We start from the raw sequence: 21,424 nt of genomic DNA on the forward strand, positions 1-21,424 counted from the left end.
TGTTGTGAGCCCTCCTCTCCCCTCTCTACACCCCTCATTCTCCACCCAGTCATTTTCAGTTTTGATGAGTGTGGAATGTAAAAGTCAATGGAGTGGTTGGTGATGGGTATTTAGACAAATAGGTAATAATTATAACTGGTGGTTGAATGTACTTAACATCCGTTTTTCTAAGACAATCAACATGTCAACATGTTTCTCCAAAATATTTTCTGCCTGAAGACCAGAAACTATTTATTATGTAACTTCTACTGAAAAGGCTAGAATCATAGACAATGAAGCCTGCCTTCAAACACACATGACTGTGAGTGGGCAGGAGTTGCTATTGTTTGTTTCTGAATCTGACTTCCTATGGGAGTTAGGTATCTGAAGAATTTAAGAAGTAGAAATCTTTAAGATGAGGAATTTGGACATTTTTATTTTGCTTTTCTTTCCCTTTTTGCTTAAATCCTCCCCTCCTCTACTTATATCGCACTTCCCCTGAATGAACAAATGTTAATAACCTATGTTTTCTTCTTTGTTATACTCCTATAATCATGTATAGACTTATAAACACTCATTAATGTAAATACACATAGACTTACAAACACTCGTTACTGTAAATCTATATACATGGACAGAGTTTGTCATCTTTAGTTTAAAAATGAGACTGTATTGTATCACATGAACTCTGTATTTTGATTTTCTCTTTTAACAGTTTCTTGTGGAAATCCAAGTAAACTCTGATTCAGTCTTTCATACATAATATTCCTCAGTGTGAAAGGACTATAGTATATTCATTTTTCCCATTTGAAGGACATTCTCTTTTATTCCTAATTTTGGCCACCAAAAACAAAGCTGTAATAGCATCTTTGTATGTAAGTCTTCATGCACTTGTGTTTTTATTTCTGTGGGATAGATTCTCAGGGAAAAAACTGCTGAACTGAAGGATGCATACATTTTTCATTTCATAGATGTGGCCAGAGTCCTTTCCAGAAAAATGAAAATAATTCACATGTCTACCCAAAATAGAAATACCCATGTCCCTACTAGCAATAAATATGACCACTTATGAATTTTTGGCTGCCTGAAGGGATTCAAATAACATTAAAGTGTTGCTTTACTTTGTATTTCTATGACTACTCGTGAATTTGTACATTTGTTCATAGCTTGTTAGTATTTGCATTCGTTACCCTGTGAATTGTCTATCCACATCCCTTGCTCATTTTTAAAAATTGGGTCATTTGTCTTTATCTTGACAATCTGTAAGAGGTCTTCGGTAGTACATACCAACTCTTTGTTATCTAAATTACAAGTTTTCAAATATACTGTTTGTTCTTTTATCATTTTAAATGGAATCTTTGCCATCAAAAGTTTTATTTTTGCATATCCAAGTATCTCTATTTTCTTGTGTAACTTCCGGAGCCCCAGTCTTTGTAAGAAGGTCTCTCCATTTTTAGATTATACATGCAACATCTTAGATTTTCTTGCAAGCACTTTTATTATTTCATTTTTAAATTTAAATATTTGATCCATCTGGTGTTTATTTTTGTAAAATATGTAAGATAGGACAGTAATTTTATTTTCTTCCAGATGGATTGCCAGTTGTACCAACATCATTTGTTGAATAGTCCATTCTTTTTCCAATGAATTAAACTTCAATCTTTGTCATGTATTACACTCTCATATTGATTGAGATCCATTTCTTTGAGTCTACACTGTTCCATTGAGCTAGCTATTTCTTTCTACATCAATACCATCCTGATTTGATTACAGGGGCTCTTTGAAACATTTTGATATCTGATAGGCCGTTGGAGAAGGAAATGGCAACCCATTCCAGTGTTCTTGCCTGGAGAATCCCAGGGATGGCGGAGCCTGGTGGGCTGCCGTCTATGGGGTCGCACAGAGTCGGACACGACTGAAGTGACTTAGCAGCATCAGCAGGCCATATCACCCTTTTAGAGTTATCAAACTCTTAGTTGTGTTCAGATATTTATTCTTTCATATGGACTATTCAAATATTCCTCAACTTATTACAGAGTTATGTCACAATAAACCCATCAAAAATTGAAAATATAATAAGCAAAAAATGCATTCAATACACCTAATCTACTGAACAATACACCTAATCCACCATTGTTAGCCTAGCCTACCTTAAAGGTGCTCAGAACACCAGCATTAGCCTACAGTTGTGCAAAATCATCTCACACAGGGTCTATTTTTATAGTAAAGTGTTGAATACCTCAGACAATTCATAGAATACTGTACTGAAAATGAGAAACAAAATGATGATATGGATACCAAGATCCTGCATTTCTAAGAGTCTCCCAGGTGATGCCAATGCTTCTGTCCGTTGACCACACTCTGCCATACAATGCCAGCCTACCACACAAGGCCTAGGAATTTCACTTTGCTCCCAGGTCTAGCACAAATTAAATCATCTTCAGAAAGGGTTCCCAGGAATCCCTGTTCTCCCCCTCCCCAGTTCAGCAGCAATCATTGTAATGACGCACACTGCAATGTGATGGGGTTGTTGTTGTTGTTTTTCTGCTGACATACTTTGTCTCCTTCAGGACAGGAGGCACATTTTCACATCTTTTTCATCCCCTCAGGAAAACCTCGGAGAGGGTGATGGCACCCCACTCCAGTACTTTTGCCTGGCAAATCCCATGGACGGAGGAGCCTGGTAGGCTGCAGTCCATGGGGTCGGGAAGAGTCAGACACGACTGAGAGACCTCACTTTCACTTTTCACTTTCATGCATTGGAGAAGGCAATCGCAACCCACTCCAGTGTTCTTGCCTGGAGAATCCCAGGGATGGAGGAGCCTGGTGGGCTGCCCTCTATGGGGTCGCACAGAGTCAGACACGACTGAAGCTACTTAGCAGGAAAACCTGGCGCCAAACATATGGAAGTACTAAAGAGAGTTGTTGAATGAACAGAACTAACAGGCAATGTGTAATTACCAGGCACCAAGAACTGTGCTAATCACTTTTTACAGCTTAAGGCGCGTCATCCTCACAACAGCCCTGTATGGCAGGTGCTGTTTTTTCCCCCACATTTTACAGATGAGGAAACTAAGGTACAAAAAAGGGTACAATTGACATGTTCACAGAACTGGAGGGTGATAGAACTGGGATTCTAATGCCAGTCTGACCTCAGAGCCCATGCTCTTATCCACTATACTATGCTACCTACAATGAACAAACACACACAGAAGTGGATCTGGTACAGGAATCACTACTATTTATTTAGAATATATTTCACTTTTTTGTTGGAGTCCATGTGCCTGAGCTGTATTGTGCATTCAAAATAAATTCACATTATCTTTCTGGGAATAATGTTGAGCTGTTTAACTTTGAATCTGCCCTGAACACTGATTCACCATTGTTATAGCAATTTTTCAGTCCAAGAAAAAGTAGATGGTCTAAGCAAAAGACATGTTTGCTTGGCATCCCTATGGGAGATAGTGTCCAGCATTATATGGAAATCCTATCTCATCCCTGAGGATTACAAGGAACTAATAAGGGTTCTTAGCCATCTGATGCAAAGAGTCAACTCATTGGAAAAGACCCTGATGCTGGGAAAGGTTGAGGGCAGGAGAAGAAGGGGGCAAGAGAGGATGAGATGGTTAGATAGCATCACCCACTCAATGGACGTAAATTTGAGCAAACTCCAAGAGATAGTGAAGGACAGGGGAGCCTGGCGTGCTGAGGTCCATGGGTTGCAGAGAGTTGGACATGACTTGCGACTGAACAACAATAATAATAAATAGGGCTTCTGGGTCCATTCACAACACATGAGCCAGGTGTGGCCTATCAGAGCACTCCATCTCCTTGATCACAGCGATTGGTTTAGAGCTGTGCACATGACCTACATGCCTGGCCAACGAGAACATTCCATCTTTTAACCAGAGATCGGTTCAGGGAATGCTAAAGGAAATCCTTCTTGAAACTTCCCAGAGCCATCTGAAAGTCTGTGTTCCCCATTCTCTAGAAGAACAAGTTTGAAAATATGAAATAATCTGATGGCCATCTTTGCAAAGATATGGGGCATTTCTCCCTGTGTATGACACCAACATAGATAGAATGTGAGCCAAGAAATGAAGAGAAAGAGAATATTCTTCTCATGATTTGAACACCTGAATTCAGATAACTAGTTACTAGGTCAATAAATTTCTTTGATTGTTTAAGCCAGGTAGATTGGATTTCTATGTCTTGCAACCAAAAGAATCATGGCTAATGTATCTGACCCATGAGAAATTAAGAGGTGGGTATTAGTTTGTAGAAAAAATTGAATACCTTGATTTCTATTACTAATTTATAGTGCCCTAATATTTCAATGCCTATTTTATTACCTTCTATAAGAAAGACTAATGGTAAATGGTCATCAAATTCTTCCTACTTTGTCATAAGAATAAGCTGGACATGGATCAGGAAGCAATCAATATAAATGAGCAAATAGGTCTTTTTAGAGTTGGCATGGGGATTGTGTTTTGGTTTGAGTTCCTACCAAATTTTCTTTCTTGATTACTGCTACTTAAGGATCTGTGGTCAGATAGGTTTTTTAAAAATGCATGTGTTAGTAAATTTTTAGGAGTGGCAAATTTACAAAAATTTCTGAATATGTAAAAGAACTAAACATTTGAACCAAATTGTATAACAAGCACTCTCTCTAATATGGTGTCAGTTGATTTTTAAAAGCCAGCTTGTCAGAAAGATCTGTACTTGTATCAAGATTACATCGTTGAATCTGAAGAAATACAAACAATAAGTGTATTGCTAGTAAGGCCAGTCAGTCTAGCACTGGTACTGTAGAATGTAGAGAGCAAAGGCGTCCTGGTAAATGATTACATAAACTAAAAGACTTCTCTTTAGTCTGAGTGCTGTTTGTTTCTGTTTGGCTGATTTATGTAAGAGTAACATGGTTTCCCTCTGGCCATTGTCTTTATTTTCTTTAGCTCTTTAACCATTATCTGTGCCAGAAGCAGCCTAGGACCCTGAGCTGCCTTAGGAACCAAATGACCTCCTGGCCAGCGCAAACACGTCTGACAGGTTCAGTGACCTCCCCGTCCCCCACTTCTCACACAAGGAGCTGAGCCAGCCAGGCATGGGCTCTTCTCCAGCGGTACGCGAACAGGTCCAGGGGTATTTCTGAGTTCAAATTCTGACTTGGGCTGCAAGGCTGTCTTCCAAACTACCCTGACAAATGCTGTCAGTCAATCCATGCCATCTTCTTCCATGCATGTTTATCCTTATGGCAGGGATCAGAGAAATGAAACTCCTGGTCTGCAGGGAGACTGGTCTAGCACTATTTTTAGCCTACCCTGAAAGTACTTAGATGTGGATCATAGGCTCCAGGATCACAAAGGAGGGGAGCTCTTTGGGAGAGAATGTTTTCTCTATTACACATATTCTCTTAATGAGTACACTAGTGTTTAACCTCCTTCCTTGGACATAGTCCTTACTCAGCATAATACTTCTTTTATAAACAATTAACTAATTCCCCTTAAGCTCTGTTACTTTTTTGGGAGTTTTGCTCATATGCCTGCTGAGGTTTCTCAGAGATGTGGACTATCCAGAGAGATTCCCCGTGCCCCAGAACAGGTTGTCATGATTTGTTCTCATCCTAAAGGTCTGGCTGGGGCAAGAGCTGAGGAGCTTGTCACCAGTGGTGGGATGAATGTTGAGGCTCTCAGGGTTCTTGATTTGCCTCCCTTTTTCCATCCAGCTCCTGCCTGCCCTCACCTCTTAACACTAAAAGACAGCAACAACACCCCCATTCGTTGTCATGAATATGTTCCAGGCACAGCATAAAATTCTGTTGGTGGATCATCTCATTTAAAGGTGCTAGGCTTATCCACCTTTATCCATCTTTAAAGACGTGAACATTGAGGTTTGTAGAGGTTAAGGTTAGGGAAGTGGTGGACCCAGAACTGTTAAACCCAGAACTATCTGCCTCTCACATCTTTACTCTTAACCATAATCATATACTGGGCTACTTTAGAGCCTCCCTTGTGAGGATGCAGGGGTGGGGGTAGGGTGGGGTGTGTGTGTGGAATTATTGTTTAGTCCACCAGGCTCCTCCATCCATGAGATTTTCCAAGCAAGAATACCGGAGTGGGTTGCCATTCCTTCTCCAGGGGATCTTCCCAACCCAGGGAGTAAACCCATGTCTCCTACTTGACAGGAGTATTCTTTACCACTGAGCCACCTGGGAAGCCCTGTGGGGGTACATGGTGGGGGGTGGTTACTCAGAATACTTCTAAATAAAATTAAAAATTAATTTCTATCTTTTTGTGCTATATAACTTTAATATGACTAAAGTTTTCCTTACTTGATATTTGGAAATTGTTCTAGTGTAGAAAAAAATTTGCAAGAATGCTATAATGAACACCAGTAAACTCTTCACCCATTGTGAACACTTCCCCCATATCTGTTTTATCTTCTCTCACTCTCTCAAAATGTATATTTGCTAAACTACTTGAAAGTAAGCTACAGACATCATGACACTTCTCCCCTTATGTAATTCAACCAATGTTGCCTGAGAATTAAGATATTTTCCTACAAAAGCTCTGTATGATGATCACACCTAAGAAATTTCACAATTTCATAATATAATGTACAGTGCATATTTAATTTTAACCAGTTGCCTCAAAAATATATTTTATAGCTTTAAAAAAAAATCTAAGATGTAATCAAAGCTTACCCACTGTAGTTGGTTTTTATCTTCTTAGTCTCTAATCTAGAGCCTTCCTTCCTCCTTTTGTTGCTTTTCATGCTATTGATTTTTTTTGACAAGTTCAGGCCACTTGTAGAATATCCCACAGCTTCAATTTATCTGAGGGTTCCTCATTATTTGATTCTAGTTAAAAAATATTGGCAAGAACAGTACAGGTCATTTGGGTAGTTCTTATTTCATTATATTTGGAGTAGGAAATAGCAACCCACTCTTCTTTTTTTTTTTTTTCCACTCCAGTATTCTTGCCTGGAAAATTCCACAGACAGAGGAGTCTGGTGGGTTACAGTCCATGGGGTCACAAAGAGTCAGACATGACTGAGCACTCACACACACACACACACACACAGTGGGAATATGATTTAAAATATTAAACTCATACATTAAAACAAACCAAAAACAAGAGAATAGTTGATTTCTTTTCTGATCGATGGATGAGAAAACCCAGTGATTGACCCCTTGCTATTCGTAGTGTGGTCGGCAGACTTCCGACATTTAAAGCCCCAGCCTCTCCCCCCTCCCCCACCCCCAGATCTACTGAATCAAAATCTGCATTTTAACAATATTCCCAGGTGATTTGCATGCACGTTAAAATTTGAGAAGGACCAATTCAAGATATTAACTAGAGGATGGACACCTGGCATACTGGCTTTTCCAAATCAAAGGTTTATTTGTGGCAGACACTCTTAGGACATAATATCCATTTCCTCTTTTTCCTGACTTAAAGGAAAAATTGTACCTAGCTAAAAAGCTATGTTTTCAATCTCTGTTGAAGTTAGAAGTTGCCATGTGACACAGTTGTGGCTGATGAGATGGAAATGAAAGTCACTGGGGGAAGGTTTTAGAAAAGAGTGAGGATTCATTAGGGGAAACTCTACCACAGTAACCGCATACATGAGTTATTTTAACAACAGGAGGTCCTGGTAAGGAATGCAGAACGAACAAGCTACCACCAACCCGAAGAATTAGGGAAAGGTCAAAAGGAGAGAGGAGATGTCAGCCCATCTGTCCTGCTAACCTCCCAGAATCATCCTCGCTGGAATCTCTGTCTCGGCTGAGTGCTGCGCAGGTTACCAGAAGGACCTCGAGTCCGAATGATTGGCTGGAAACAACCTGAGACTGTGAGCCATGTCGCGGAGCAGTTCTCCTGGGTTTCCTTACCCTGCTACTCTCCACCCAGGTGCCCCATGCCCTTAAAGCCTACTAACAAAAAAGAGTGAACCCAAGACTTGCCTTGCCCTGTGTTACAAATGTTTTTTCCTTCTCATGAGACAGTAATTCTAGCCCTTTTGGTGGCTCACTATCTCGATACATTTCCTGTGACTTTAGCGTGGAAAGGGAAATGTGTGTGTACATGTGTACACTGTGGCATATGTCTTTCCAAATTGTTATGTGTCCTGTTCCAAAAATATGTGAAATAGTTCTTATATCTCAGTTTTTATCACTGCTCAGGATTAGCCTTTGCCCAGAAAAATATTTAATCTCTAGTACTTGGCTTCTTCTCTCCTAGGTATAATTAATTCCTGCTTGGATGTAATGAGTTTTCACTCCGATTTTGAAACCCCTCCCACCCCATAATCTATTGGTAAGTCTTTTTAGTCAGTAGAAGGGTTAAATATTTGTTGAATGAGTCTATTTGTTAAACATTTATTAAGCACTCTATTTGCAAGGACTGCACCTGGCCAAAGTGGTTGGCAAACTTTTATAAAGGGCTAGATAGTAAATACTATGGCTTTATGAATCAAGAGACAAAACTGCATCTTACATTGCCACTTACGTGATTATTTAAAATATAACTTAAAAATGTTACTTCATACTTTATATTTCACATCTTCACGTACCTTACTTCACAAAACTTAACTCAAAATGAATCAAAGACTTAAAATGTAAGAGCTACAACTATAATATTTTTAGAATAAAACACAGGAGTACCACTTCATGACCGTGGATTAGGTAATGGTCTTTTAGATATAATACCAAAAAGCAAGAAAAGAAAAAAATAGATAACTTATATTTCACCAAAATTAAACATTTTTATGCATCAAAAGAAAATTATTAAGGTAAAAAGGCAACCTATGGAAGGGAAGGAAATGTTTGCAAATCATATGTCTGATAAGTGTTTAATATTCAGAATATATAATGAACTCCTGCAGTCAACACAAAAAACCAAATAACCCTTTTAAGATTTTTAAATGGGCAAAGGACTTGAATAGACATTTCTCCAAAGAAGATAAACCAAAGTTTGAAAAGATGCTTAACATCATTAGTCACTTGTTTGTGGATGCATGTTCAGTCATGTCTAACTCTTTGGGACCCCAATGGAATTGTAGCTTGCCTAGTTCCTCTGTCCATGGGATTTTCCAGGCAAGAATACTGGAGTGGGTTGCTATTTCATTCTCCAAGGGATCTTCTGGACCCAGGGATAGAACTCACATTTTTTGTACCTCCTGCCTTGGCAGGCAGATTCTTTACCACTGTGCTACCTGGGACTTAAGTAGTGACCTTAAGAATCAGTAGCTTAAAATTGGGAATGGTGGAGGAGTATTTCAACCATGGAAATCAGCACTCATTACCAGTACCACAGTCCTGCACAGCTCCCTGTTAACCATTTACCAGGATACCACTGGGTGGGTCGTCTCATATCATGAAAAGAAAGCAGGCCCCTTTTGCTAATGCTGCTCTGAGCCTGGGAACATAGCCATTGCATCTCCAGCAACTGATGTGGGCCCTGCACCTCAGATGTGCCCCAACGGCAAGTGTGGGATTCCTAAGAGGCACGGTGTCCTAGGTCAGGGGACCTCAGAGTAGACACAAACATGGTCTTATCAGTAGGTATGGGAGCTTCCTAGCAGCTATGCATACAGTGTGGAATTCCAATTGCAGACTTCTAGGGTTTGCCAAGTTTCACTTGCCATTGTTTTATCCTGGGACTCTCATCTCTAAAGATGCTTAAAATACCCACCATAGAAATATACTGGGCAAACTGAAAACAGAATGAAAGTTTCAGGGACCTTTTAAAAGTTTCAGCAGCCCATCTCAACGGGACAGGCCCATAGTCCTCTAAACTGCAAAAGTGCTCCTTCAAGGCTCCCAAAGGCCAAAGCAGTGTGGTCAAAGGCCTGTGCCAAAGGGAACCCCATCAGCTCTTTGCTACTATGGTTTGGTTTAATTACCCTCTTAATTAAAGAGGGTAAGCTGCCTTATTTTACCCATGGGTTTTTGGAACAGAAAAATATCTGGCCTTTGCATTCTTGAAGAAAACAGGAAGAGAGAAAATCAACCCAGATCAGATTTCAAGTCTTGAGGGATAAGAATTCAAAGAAAAAAAGAATCTTTTCAGAATCCCCTGTGTATCTTCTTAGATTTTAAAGAGACCCTCATTTTATAACCAAGGCCTTGTTTTGCAGGCATCTAGGAGGCTCCCTTAAAATAGACTGGGTTCAGTGCCTTGTGGCTTCCCTGGTGGCTCAGATGATAAAGAATCTGTCTGCAACATGGGAGACCTGGGTTTGATCTCTGGGTTGGGAAGATCCCCTGGAGAAGGGAATGGCAACCCACTCCAGTATTCTTGCTTGGAGAATCCCATGGACAGAGGAGCCTGGCGGGCTCCAGTCCATGGGGTCGCAAAGAGCTGGACATGACTGAGTGACTAAGCACAGCAACCGCTCTAGTATTCTGCCTGGGGAATTCCATGGACAGAGGAGCCACAGGGTCACAAAGAATCTAACTCGACTGAGTGCCTTTCACTTTTCAGTGCCTGTAATACCTGGAGCCAAACTTTAGTTAGCCTTGGCAATGAAACAAAGGTAATGCATACATAACTTAAGAGAACCTACCCTTAACCACGGCCTTTCACTCTCCAAACCTGATCAACACTTCAGTAAAGGCTTTAAATAAATACGGAGTAGCTGATGAACATGGAAATGACTCAGAATCAGACAACAAAAGAGAAAAATAAGACGCTGGCTAACTATAGAAGTTGCTCCGTATACACTGTCAAATGAACCACTGTCGTTCCTTGGGGTCAAGTTCTACTCCTGCCTCTTTGCTATGGTTGAACTGGCATTTCAAGAGGAGAAACTGCCTATCACATCCTAAGAGAAAAACGGGAGGAGGCAGGGAAGATGAAGGGCCAAGCAGAGCAGCTCTCAACAACTCTTACTGTTTCCAGGATAGGTCAGAAAAAAATCTGACTAGGCAGGCTTACTCTAGGAGTTGAAAGGTCAAGTTAAAATATTTGGCTCAAATAATATTCAGTGAGTTCCTGTTTTTTTCTGTGCGTGGAGGGGTCTTCAAGATGATGACAGAGATGGACCAAAGGTCAGGTCCTGGTAGGTCAAACCCCAGCCAGAGTGAGGAGCGCTAGAGGTACTGCTTAACATCCCTGTTTCTGGGCAGAGAGGCTGTGAGAACTATCACGCCAGGCCCGTGCTAACAATGACAGTCCCCAGCACACCATTTCCTTCATAGGAAGATACAAAGAGAAGGGGCACCACGGACTGAAAATAGTCTCTAAAACATGCAAAGGATAGCAGAGCCTTAAAACTAAAGCTTTTAAGGAAAAATGACACTTTCTTTTCAAAAATGTATGGACAGAATACAATTTTAAAAGAAAATTCCATAAGCAAGGATTGGGCTGCCAAATACAAAAACCCTATCACAAGTAGCAGGAGTCTCCTGTTCCGGTTTCACATCCCTCCATACACACCAATTTTCTGGAAAGAACTTGCCGCTATCACCCCAACTTCACAAAACTGCTAGAAAAAGAAAAGCTAGATTTCAGCTCCTCTCAAAAGCCTTGATGTATGTTTCTAAAAGTCACCGTCTTAAAGGACATCTACCTCAGGTCCTTTGGCACGTGGAGTGGACCCACGCTCCCAGGCCTGAGACAGGAAACCCTAAGCCAAGCCTCTGCCTGTGAGGCCTGCGTTCTTTCTCTGAAGAGACAGCCTAAGGGTGAAGACACGTGGCTTGTTATAAGTCTTTATTGAGCAGCTATTTAACCTTGTTTTAACAAATTGCTTGCAACCTAAATTAGGGCAAGATTTAAAAAAAAAGAAATTTGATAAATACTATCAATATAAGTGTTTCCACTAAAGAAGTTGGAAATTTCTGATTATATTCAGAAAGGAAATTCTCTTTTATTCGTTTAAAAACTACTGAACCTATCTACTTTGGGAAATGGACGTTCATCATACAGTGCTTTAGAGAAGGAACGATTGATCCCAATACTCCTTATAATGCAAAAACATTCTAGGAGAGGCTTAGGCAACTTCAAGAGAAGGAAAACTCAAGAATGAAGAATACTGTAGTACAAACTTATGGCCAAAAATACTGTATTTTTAACCAGCAAGATCATTGGGGCATTATTATACAACATTAGGTGTTTTTTTTTTGCAAAACTAGTTCCCTTCCCCAAACAATAGACAATACATGCATTTGAATGACATTTTAAGAACAGTAAATATGATTCTTTTAAATACTGCAAGTTAAAAATGTTTTCTGACAAAACTCCCTAAATACATAAGTCTAGGAAGGGTTTCCAACATGATGACAGGTGAGGAATCCAGCAAGTTGCATTTAGAGAGTTCTTTGAGGAAAAGAAATCCACCAAAAACATGTGTTTCAGTCAAAGTAACCTGAACAAAGTTACATAGTAATTTTCCATCTTTCTTTTCTAAATTTAAAAATATTCTACTGAAGAATATCTTCCTCCCTGTTTTTCTTTTTTTTTTTTCTGTCTACCAAAGCTTATATGGAAGTTAGAATTCCTTCATCCAAGTGAGATCCAATTTTACCCATAGATGTTTTCGTAACGTGTACATGTTGTTTACTATTGGGTTGTAATCATACAGGGAAATGGAGGATACATGGGAAGGGAGGTAAGAAGAAAATTAATACTTGAGCACCTACTATGTGCTAGGTGTGTATGCATACTTTGAACAGATGATTCTAGAGGCAAGAGGGTTACTGAAGAGCATTGGTAGTTGAGACAGCAAGAAATTGTTATCCTGTGAGAAAAACAAATGGCAACTTTATACTAAGTATCTACGAAGCAGCAGGTGCCTGGCTCCAAAAATCTCTAGCTAATCGTATACAACTAAGCCATTTCTTTTCCTAAATTGATGGAATCAAAATGAAATCCCAAAGACATAGTTACCAGGACAGATCTATTAATGCTACATATGCTGGAAATATGTAGAGATAGATAAAACATACAATATTACTAGTTTCAATTTTTGTGTGTTTCTAACCAAAGAAAAGTCTTTGGAAGAAAATATGTATACCAAGCACACCTTATCTGTCAATTGAGATGTTGTCAATTACCAATTAAGTGGTTTTAAACCCTTATTTAATTTTAAGAAGAGCAGCAATATACGTTACAATATTTGGGTACACTTTATTTTTATATGGGTTAACATTCTGCTATATTTCATTTCATTCATTCTTTTTGAGAAACTGAAAACAAAGGGAAATTGAGGGTAACTTGAAGATTATTTCCAACCAGTATCTGAGTCTTGCAGTATCTCATTATGCAGCCCTTTCTTCCCATTATTTTTATATATTTTTTTGCAAATAATAGTCATTTTTGACCCATATCCAGCATAAATAGCTTTTCACCCATTACTAACTTAAGACAACTAAAATTTACAATCATGTGGCAGTATAAATTTTAAAATTACAGTTCGTACACCTTGACAATCAAGATAGTCTGAAGTACAAAAAGTAAATTGTCCTTTAGCTGAATTACCTTTTTAAATATTAGACCTGCTAGCTAATCTACAAAAAATTACAAGTTTCGGTGTTCTTCAAATACCTTTTGTAGATGTCATCTGCTAGTAAACAACATATGCAGGTTTCTAGAATATTTTCTCCCCCACTCAATTCATGACATTCAACAGAGCTCTTTATATGAAAATGTATCGAAAAACAAACAACTTTGAAGGGAGTTATTTACTTTTGAATGGGTATGTTATTTCCCTTTGTTTCAGATATGAGGCACAAACTTCTGAATTTAAGCTCTGTAAGGCATAGTACAAACCTCCAATTTACAAACAAGGGATTCTCTGTGGGTTGGAACTGCCATGTCACGCAAAAAGGGCAAAATCATCTGTAAACTGGTACACTGCAATGTGTTAAGTGAGTCATGAGACGGCTGCTTGCCTTGGTCTGCGGAAGAAAGGTTTCTGTGTTTTTGTTTTTGAATAAGACATGCCCAAGTCACCACACAACTTGCCACAGGCCTCCGTTACTGAGAGCATCAACAAGAGGGGTCCAGCGGCACACGCTTAGAACGCTTGCAATCACAATAATAATATAAAGCATGAGTAAACTTTGTTTTCATACAAAACTGAAAAGAATCCCTTCCCACCCCAGCCCGTTCAGTAAAACCCCAAAGAAACAAAAAAGAAAATCCTTTAGCTTCAGTTGACTAGTGTGGATACAATCAGTTTCTATGCATCACTGTAACCAGGGTGATCAATTTTTTCCCTTCTCAAGAAAAGGGATCTTATCATGCACCCTAAGATGAACAGTGAAACCACAAACCTCAATTCTGCATAGCAATTCCATCCCAATTTCATGAAGACAAATATAACAATCTTTCCCTGTTTTGCTCAGCTTCTTGGAGCTCTGAGATCAGGTTTAATTGACTACATCTACTATAGCTCTATTAAATAGAATATCCTGATTCCCTAAAACTGTTAACACTTATGATCTTGTGATGAGGTTTTCTCTATACACACTGTAGGCCTTCAAATGTTGTTTATACTTTTTTTTTTCCTTTTTTTTTTCTCTTTTTTTTTTCTTTTTTTTTTGCTGCACCAAATTTAAGATCGCCCTTTCAGGCAAGCAGTGGTTGCTAGCTATTAAAACATTTCCTTAGTGGATCACAATAGCTTCTAAAACTGCCTTTCTAATAAAGGCCATCAGAGAGGTAATACTAAACTGTGCATTTGCCAAATAAGAATATGAATTGTATAAAAGCTCATATTCCAATCCTAGGTCAAATGGCAAAAGTTCTACAAAGTTGGTTTCCATGTTTGTATAAAAGCTCCAACTGATTTTATGTATTTTGCTATGAAATTACCTTTGGGTCTTATAATCAGTATACCTCTACTTAGGAATGTGCAAATGATTTTATATAGCACGATGCTAGTACCGCTCTGTACGATAGTAAGGTTTTTTTTTTTCTTTTTCTTTTCTAAATGGAAAAAAAAAATCCCTAGTCAGAAATAAACTGACAAATTTACATTCTCCTCTCTTAAAAAAGTAAATAAAATAACATTATTCAAAATGTGAATTAGCTATGAGACATACAATTACATAGATACATATCAATACAGCACATTCAATCTGCCAAAAAATTAATGATTACAAAGCCAGTAAAGATGATGCAATATCAAGAGAGAGATGTATGTACAATGATTAGAGCATTCATAATTGCACTATACCTATAGGCAGTCTGTTTCTTAATTAAATTACAGGTGCTTTCTGAATAAGGAGAGAAAAACCAGGTAATCTGTGTACTTTGAGGCTGGCAGAGCAAAGAATGGGAACATTCCATTATTATTGAATAACTCTGGTACTCATCTGATAAGCCATTAATTTTCTCTCTCCTTTGTTGTTCCAAAACAGTGATTTACATAAAAGTTTATAGACTCCTGCCAAATAGTACTGTAGTAAAATTAGACCAGGATCATGGCCTAATTCTACCTTCCCAGCAGGTTTAAACCATCATGATTTGTTTTCTTAAATTATATTTCAATTCAAGCTGCTTGACAGAAGATCATCAATACATGTGCTGTTTTTTTTGCATTGGTTGAAAAATTGCACATATAGAATTCTAGATTTCTCTCCTACTACGTTCAGTTACATAGATACACATTCTATAGAACAGAGAGGTTACTTAAGAGTTTCGGTCCACAAATCTTCCTTAAGTTCAACTCAATCAGTCACCAGTTTAAGATCCTAAAGATGGTAAACTAGCAGTAACTTCAGAGTCTGCAAATTAAAGGTGTCAGAGTAATACTATTGACCAGTGTTTTTGGCAGACCTACTTGACCTTAAAGAACAGAGAGAGAGTAAACTGGCTTCAAATGAAAAGATAAAAGCAGATTTCATGGGGTATCACACAAGACAGCTTTTCCACATTGCTGATTCAGACGTTCAACATGGAATGTGGACACTAAACAACGTGATTTAAGGGCAAATAAAAGGATGGACTGTAAGAATCAAATCTACAGTGACCAACAGTTTGGCAACTGGTGTTTCAGGTTCATTCTCAGCCAAACATTTTAGGCTTCACAGTCTTACTCTCTCACATTTTAAGATTCTGGCCTTCATCTTTTAAGCTCTCATTAATTTTTTTTTAAAAGCCAGCTTTGGCAACACATATCCATAGTTAAAAGTCATTTTAAAATTGTGGCCCAAACACTAAGGGGGAAAAAAAAAGAGGGAGAAGAAGTTTTAGGGGAAAAAAAAAAATTAAGAGCAACCTATGAGAAGGATCTGGGCAGCAGCCATTGGGATAATGTAGTGTCTGTTGGCATATATTTTTGGCATCTGCAATTTGAAGAAAAGAGGGTGGAGAAAAAAATGGCAAGAAACAGAGGAAGAACAATGGCACATGATATTTCAAAAGGAAGAACTTCTGTGTGTCTTGGCCCTTGCTTTACTGACTTCTATATGGTTTGCTGAGCAACCAGTTATGGCTGAAGGTAAACTTCAAAAAAAAAAACAACAAAAAACAAGACACTTAACCATTAAACGGGCATCCACTGTCCCAGCCCAAAGTGAGGCAAGACAATATATTTATATAAAAAGACCTCTATATGTGTATCCAGAGCAATACATTTAAAACCACAGTATTAATACTTATAATCCTTCAGCAAAAACCACAAACTGTTAAATTAAGCTGATGTCAATGGCTTAAATTGAATGACATTGTCCTGACTCTATCATTTGAGAGAAAAACTTGACCAAGAATGGAACTACGATAAAGACCATTGTAATGTGGGAAAAATCAAGAGGAAGGAATGGGTTGGGAAAAGGAAAATCAACTTCATTTTGCTTAATAGAAAAGAAAGAGAGAGAGAGAGAGGAAGAAACAGCTCTTATTTTTGTGAGTGCATGACTGAGAATTTAAAATACATTGAGTCACAAGATTTTGCCTAAAAAAAAGAGAGGAAATGTGCTGGGACTGTACTTCAGCATCCTGTTTTTCCTCTGAATAGTTTAAATAAAATCATAATATTTACTACAAACTCTGTGGACACGCTCACACAGAGTCCAGGACGGCAATAAATTAGTATTATGCAAATTGTTTTCCACAGAAATACAGTCCCTCTTGTTTAGCTTCACTAGCCCACCAGGGAAGGGAAGGGCGGTGTCGAGGAGGCACAATTAGACCAGATTGTACTCCTTCAGGTTCAACTGGAGGATGGTGTCCTTGACAGCAGCAAACACAAAGCGGATGTTCTCGGTGTCTGTGGCGCATGTGAAGTGCGAGTAGATGATTTTGTCACTGTCTGGGTTCAGGTCCACGAACATCTTCAGGATGAATTCTCGAGCTGCCTGGGCATCTCGCTGGGGCCCTGTTGGCCAAGAGAGAAGGGGGACATTTGTCAGCTAGCTGATCTGCTAATGCACTTGCTCCATGCTTACTGATGCTCATGAAGACCTCTTCACTGTAGATCTGATCTGTTATGAGCATCCTCCCCGACACGGCTGTGTGTCATGGCTCCTCTTTCTCACTTGAGCTGCCCATGCATCCACCTCCATCTATCCACAGAATGTGATCTTGTGAGAACAGGCAGGTAGTGTGAAGGCCAGGCTAAGTTTAGCTCTGATTCTTTGGGACATAAGGAGCTACCACAGAATCTTCAGGTAGGGATGTGATTAGCTTACTTCTGGTTGGACTGAGTTAACTATGCTGGTTTCAGCTGCATAACAAGTGTGCATATAATATAACTGCCTCAAGCTCTCTCATCAATTTGCCCCTGTGTGCTCCCCACCCAACCTGCTCCCACTTTTTTATCGATCATTTTACATTCTCCAGACTGAAATCTCTCTAAGAATAGAAAATCTGTTTCTTAACCTCTGGTCTGTCTACAACTGTCCTCTGCAGGCTCATTTCTGGTGTTTCTGAAAAAACCACATTTACGTAGAATTTAATTCACTACATGTGATGATTAAAAAAAGCTGGTTTATGTTTTCTTACATTTATCCAGGGTCTCTTATGTGCCAAGCACTGTCTTAGATGTTTTTAAAAAGGATTATGATGCATTTATCAGGATATATTATGAAGTTATTTGATAATTCTGCAATACAGTCTTAGATATGACACCAAAATCACAGGCAACAAAAAAGAAAACAGATCGATTGGACTTAATCAAAATTAAGAACTTTTGCACATCAAAGGACATTATTAAGAAAGTAAAAAGACAACATACACACTTGACTGTACAGCAGTAATTAACACATTATAATTCAACTATACTTCAATAAAAATAAATTTAAAAAAGAATGACAAAAAAAGACAACCTACAGAATGGGACAAAACATTTGCAAATCATACATCTGATAATGGATAAATATTCAGAATATACCAAGAACTCCTACAACTCAACAATAAAAAGACAACCTGATAAAAGATGGGCAAGGGATTTAAATAAACATTTCTCCCAAGAAGATATACAAATGGCCAATAAGCACATGAAAAGATGTTCATTATAAGCACATGAAAAGATAAACATTATAACTATTAGAAAATGCAAATCAAAACCACAATATGATACCACTTCACATCTACCTGAACGGCTATAATCAAATCAAGTGGAAGACAACAAGTGTTAGCAAGCATGTGGAGGAATCTGAACCCTTGTGCATTGTTGCTAGGAATGCAAAATGGAAAACAGTGTGATGGGTCCTCAAAAAGCTAAACACAGAATTACCATATGAACCAGCAATTCCATTCCTAGGTATCTACCCCAAAGAAGGAAACAACCCAAGGATCCACCAACAGAGGAATGGAAAAGCAAAGGGTAGTATATACAGACAATGGAATATTATTCAGCCATAAAAAGTAAGTTCTGACAGATGCCACAACATACATGAATCTTGAAAATATGTCAGGTAAAATAAGTCGGACACAAAACAACATATACTGCAGGATTCCACTTAGGTGAAGTATTGAAAAAGGCACATTTATAGAGATAGAAAGTAGATTAGAGTTTAACAGGGGTTAGGAAGAAGGGAAAATGGGGAGATATTAATGATTATACAATTTTGGGGGGCAATGATACAGTTTTGGAAATAGAGATGGCTGCTCTGCACTGTGTGGAGAAGGCAATGGCACCCCACTCCAGTACTCTTGCCTGGAAAATCCCATGGATGGAGGAGCCTGGTAGGCTGCAGTCCATGGGGTCACTAAGAGTCGGACACGACTGAGCAACTTCACTTTCACTTTTCACTTTCCTGCATTGGAGAAGGAAATGGCAACCCACTCCAGTGTTCTTGCCTGGAGAATCCCAGGGACGGGGGAGCCTGGTGGGCTGCCGTCTATGGGGTTGCACAGAGTCGGGCACGACTGAAGTGACTTAGCAGCAGCAGCAGCAGCTCTGCACTGTGAATGTAATTATAGTATCACTGAACTGCATGCTTAAAAATGGTTAAAATGACAAAATTTCACGTTACATATATTTTACAATAATTTATGAAACTAATGACACATACCAAAAAAAATTGAATGATATGCTTTAAATGGATGAATTATATATTGTGTGTGAATCATATCTCAGCAGAACTGTTTTAAAAACATAACAGACCCTGATAAATATGTTAATTTAAAACTTGTTGTAAATTAAAAGCAATACCAAAACATTACCACCTATCAAGGACTGAGCACTTTCTTTCTTTTTTCTTTATATAATTTATTTCATTTTCTGTCTGTTGTTCTAGAATGAGCACCTTCTTATATGCATCTTTTGGCACTATGCATCTGAATTTCTCCCATTTTCCAGTTAGCTTTATACCATGAAAGAGGGATAAGCACTATAAGCTCCATTCCTCCTCCCTCAGAAAACCCTCTTGGGATCCACAGCTTAGATTTTTTTTTTAATCAGTATTGTTATTTACTGTTTGGGATAAAGAAATCTTTGACAATTCTACTGAGGGCCTACAGATTCTAACAAAATACATGGTAAGCTTCAGAAAGTCAACTTGAAAACTTTTCAAACCAATCTTATAAGCAAATTAGCTTATATCCAACACTGCCAGACATTGGGAGGAAGAGTCATGAAAGCAGATTATTCTCACTTGTACAGGTTACAAAAGCAATGTTTGAATTCCTGACTTAGCCCAGATTTGAAATTGTCAATGATTAAGAAGACTGGCACCATACTGAATTAAAGACTGCCCCAATTAAAAATATGTGAGATATATATATATATATAAATTTAGTGTCCTAGCTTATTTAATGTACTATTTTTAACTCAATTCCATTGTTGTTATTGTTCGGTTGCTCAGTCGTGTCCAACTCTTTGCAACCCCATGGACTGCAGCACACCAGGCTTCCCTATCTTTCACCATCTCCCGGAGATGGACCTGTAGATTGTTAGAACTGATGCAGACTTCCATTTTCATAAAAGAACATTATCCTTCTGGCTTGTGAATGAAATTTTACTTGTTCTTTTTGGGAAACAAAAGTCTATTCTTTTGACTCTTTTCTTCTTTTTTTAACTCTAAAGTATATCAGAATATAACTCAAGTTCACTGAAGAGCACGTGGAGTCTGTTATGCTTTTAAGCATAATTTGTTATCTGAATAAACATAAACTACAAAGAAATCATTACGGCCATCATAGCAGGAACAAAAATCCCAGAGTCTCTATGAACAGTTTTGCAATTCAAGTCCATGTGGAAATGCTAATTCTCCTTTCTGAAGAGAAATAAAGAAATGACATTCATTATGATTAAGACCTTGTAAGTACAGAAATGTGGAAGTGTGAAATTTATAATACTATAAACATGTGTATTATAAACATGTCACTGCAGAGTGGGCCTAGAATTTTTTCTCTCAGCTCATCTTACAAGGGCCTGAAGTCTCCTGGAATGACAGCCGCATCTGCTTTAGGAATAACTATCAGCGTCTTTTATTCTTTTTCCACAGACAAGTTTCCTATATGCGTGACGTGTGTTACCAGGGAAGATGGACAGTGAAAAAAAAAACAAACTTCAGATTTAACAACATTCACAGTGGGCTCATGTTGGAAGGAAGATGCTCTTACTTATAGTGATGGGGAATTGGGAACTCACTGGACAAAGAAGATATGTAAAAAGAAGAGGAAGAAGCCACACAGAGAAGGAAGAACAGTACTCTAACACTTACTTAGGGTCTTTATCGCAGGAAAACCAACCCTGGTGTGCTGTTCTATGTGTGCTGTGTGGGTGCCCTGAGCCTCGGTGGGTCTGCTCTGTCATCCCGTAAGTATGCACATAATGAAAACATGCTGCCTACTATGCATGTGCTATGCATAGCTTGTGCTATGCTTGTGCTATGTCAGGGGGTGGTGGTCATTTCTCATTCGTGGATTTTCACCAAATTCTGAGAAAGACTAAAACAAGTCTCCCCTTCCAGCCATACGAGGCAAGCATGTGTGTTGGGTGGTAAGCCGGACGCTTCGTGCCCACCTTATTTGGGCTGGTCTCGTGT

General features: G+C 38.7%; 1 protein-coding gene and 2 long non-coding RNA genes across 6 annotated transcripts in view; 1 reads left to right on the top strand and 2 right to left on the bottom strand.

Annotated features, from left to right (window-relative positions):
• Positions 1-5,079: 5,079 nt before the first annotated feature.
• LOC129650165 (uncharacterized) lies at positions 5,080-7,200 on the bottom strand. The gene is made up of 2 exons (XR_008713639.1): positions 6,683-7,200; positions 5,080-6,197 (listed from the first exon to the last, which is right to left on the bottom strand). It is a non-coding gene; the product is annotated as an uncharacterized LOC129650165 (long non-coding RNA).
• Positions 7,201-7,730: 530 nt separating this feature from the next.
• LOC129650168 (uncharacterized) lies at positions 7,731-21,018 on the top strand. Its single transcript, XR_008713641.1, has 3 exons — positions 7,731-7,892; positions 8,223-8,297; positions 20,882-21,018. It is a non-coding gene; the product is annotated as an uncharacterized LOC129650168 (long non-coding RNA).
• The window catches only part of LOC129650163 (guanine nucleotide-binding protein G(q) subunit alpha), a 318,833-nt gene continuing 309,840 nt past the window's right edge, over positions 12,432-21,424 (bottom strand). For all 4 annotated transcript variants that reach the window (XM_055578369.1, XM_055578370.1, XM_055578371.1 and 1 more), the window contains exon 7: positions 12,432-17,307. In XM_055578369.1, coding sequence (XP_055434344.1) covers positions 17,117-17,307 — 191 coding nt within the window. In that variant the 3' untranslated portion in view covers positions 12,432-17,116. The remainder of the gene's footprint in view (positions 17,308-21,424) is intronic.

This window comes from Bubalus kerabau, chromosome 4, assembly GCF_029407905.1.
Source record: "Bubalus kerabau isolate K-KA32 ecotype Philippines breed swamp buffalo chromosome 4, PCC_UOA_SB_1v2, whole genome shotgun sequence".
Taxonomy (NCBI): domain Eukaryota; kingdom Metazoa; phylum Chordata; class Mammalia; order Artiodactyla; family Bovidae; genus Bubalus; species Bubalus kerabau.